At 33.6% G+C, this 1,003-nt stretch overlaps 1 protein-coding gene across 1 annotated transcript in view; it reads left to right on the forward strand.

Moving 5' to 3' along the window:
- LOC122627219 overlaps positions 1-1,003 on the forward strand; it is a 5,559-nt gene that overhangs the window by 1,700 nt on the left and 2,856 nt on the right. Inside the window, exons 9-11 of the mRNA XM_043808199.1 lie at positions 25-162; positions 250-420; positions 488-978. Coding sequence (XP_043664134.1) covers positions 25-162; positions 250-420; positions 488-978 — 800 coding nt within the window. The remainder of the gene's footprint in view (positions 1-24; positions 163-249; positions 421-487; positions 979-1,003) is intronic.

The raw sequence follows: 1,003 nt of genomic DNA on the forward strand, positions 1-1,003 counted from the left end.
CCAAAACCGATATAATTGTCGCAGCTACTACTACTCCACAAGGTGTTACAAATCTCAGAATAAAAACCGTGAACAAATCTCAAGGAAATCAAACGACATTAAGAGCTAAACCTACAGAACAGACTAGTATAGGTGGTATATCAGTTGGAATAAAAAATACAGGTAAAAATAAAGATATTCTTAATCGATTAATATACCTGTTAATAGAATTTGAAATAAGCAATAAATGTATCGTGAGATATGTTACAGCTTGTGAACAAATCGATGAATCAAAAAAGAATCTTCCAGATGGTAGAGAAATTACGTTTAATAAGATGAACGGAGGTAGAACTTTTCCTTCGTTAGTGGTTGTAGCAAGACCTAATCTTCGTACAAAAGAAATTATACCACAAGTCGCATTAAAGGAAAGATCAGAGCTAGGTATTTATTTAAAGACGATATCTACATTCACCTGTGAGATCTTAAACATTCATGAAAATTTTCACAGATATCAAAGTAAAAGGTGTACTTATGTATTCTGCTACAAAGTTTGCTGAATGGTTAATTCAACAAGGTCTAGTTCGGTCGGAACAATATTGCATACTACATAGTACAAATTATCAAAAGGTAAAACTTAAATTAGGAATGTACAGCGATCAAGGTACATTCCCATATTCCGGAGGATACGTGTGGATTTCTAATTGTTGTCCAGATCGCTTTGTCTCTATCTTTTCTGGTTCAATTTTCCAAGGAGCACCATACACTCCAACTGTCCTTTTAAAACTCATCTATCATTGGGCATGTCAAACCAATGTACAAAATGTAGTTTCTTGGGTTAAAGTTTCAAATATATATGTAAAAAATTTTTATACGAATCTACGTAGCGTGTGTACAGCTGCTGTATGGGATAAAAGTCGAATGATGGGCGGAAAAAATACTATGATACAAGTTGGTGTTATTAGCTTAGGTACCACCTCGCAAGATGGTAATTTACGTCAGGTAAATATCTTTCTTTTTCTTTTTT

The sequence above is a fragment of the Vespula pensylvanica genome, chromosome 2 (assembly GCF_014466175.1).
Source record: "Vespula pensylvanica isolate Volc-1 chromosome 2, ASM1446617v1, whole genome shotgun sequence".
Taxonomy (NCBI): Eukaryota; Metazoa; Arthropoda; class Insecta; order Hymenoptera; family Vespidae; genus Vespula; species Vespula pensylvanica.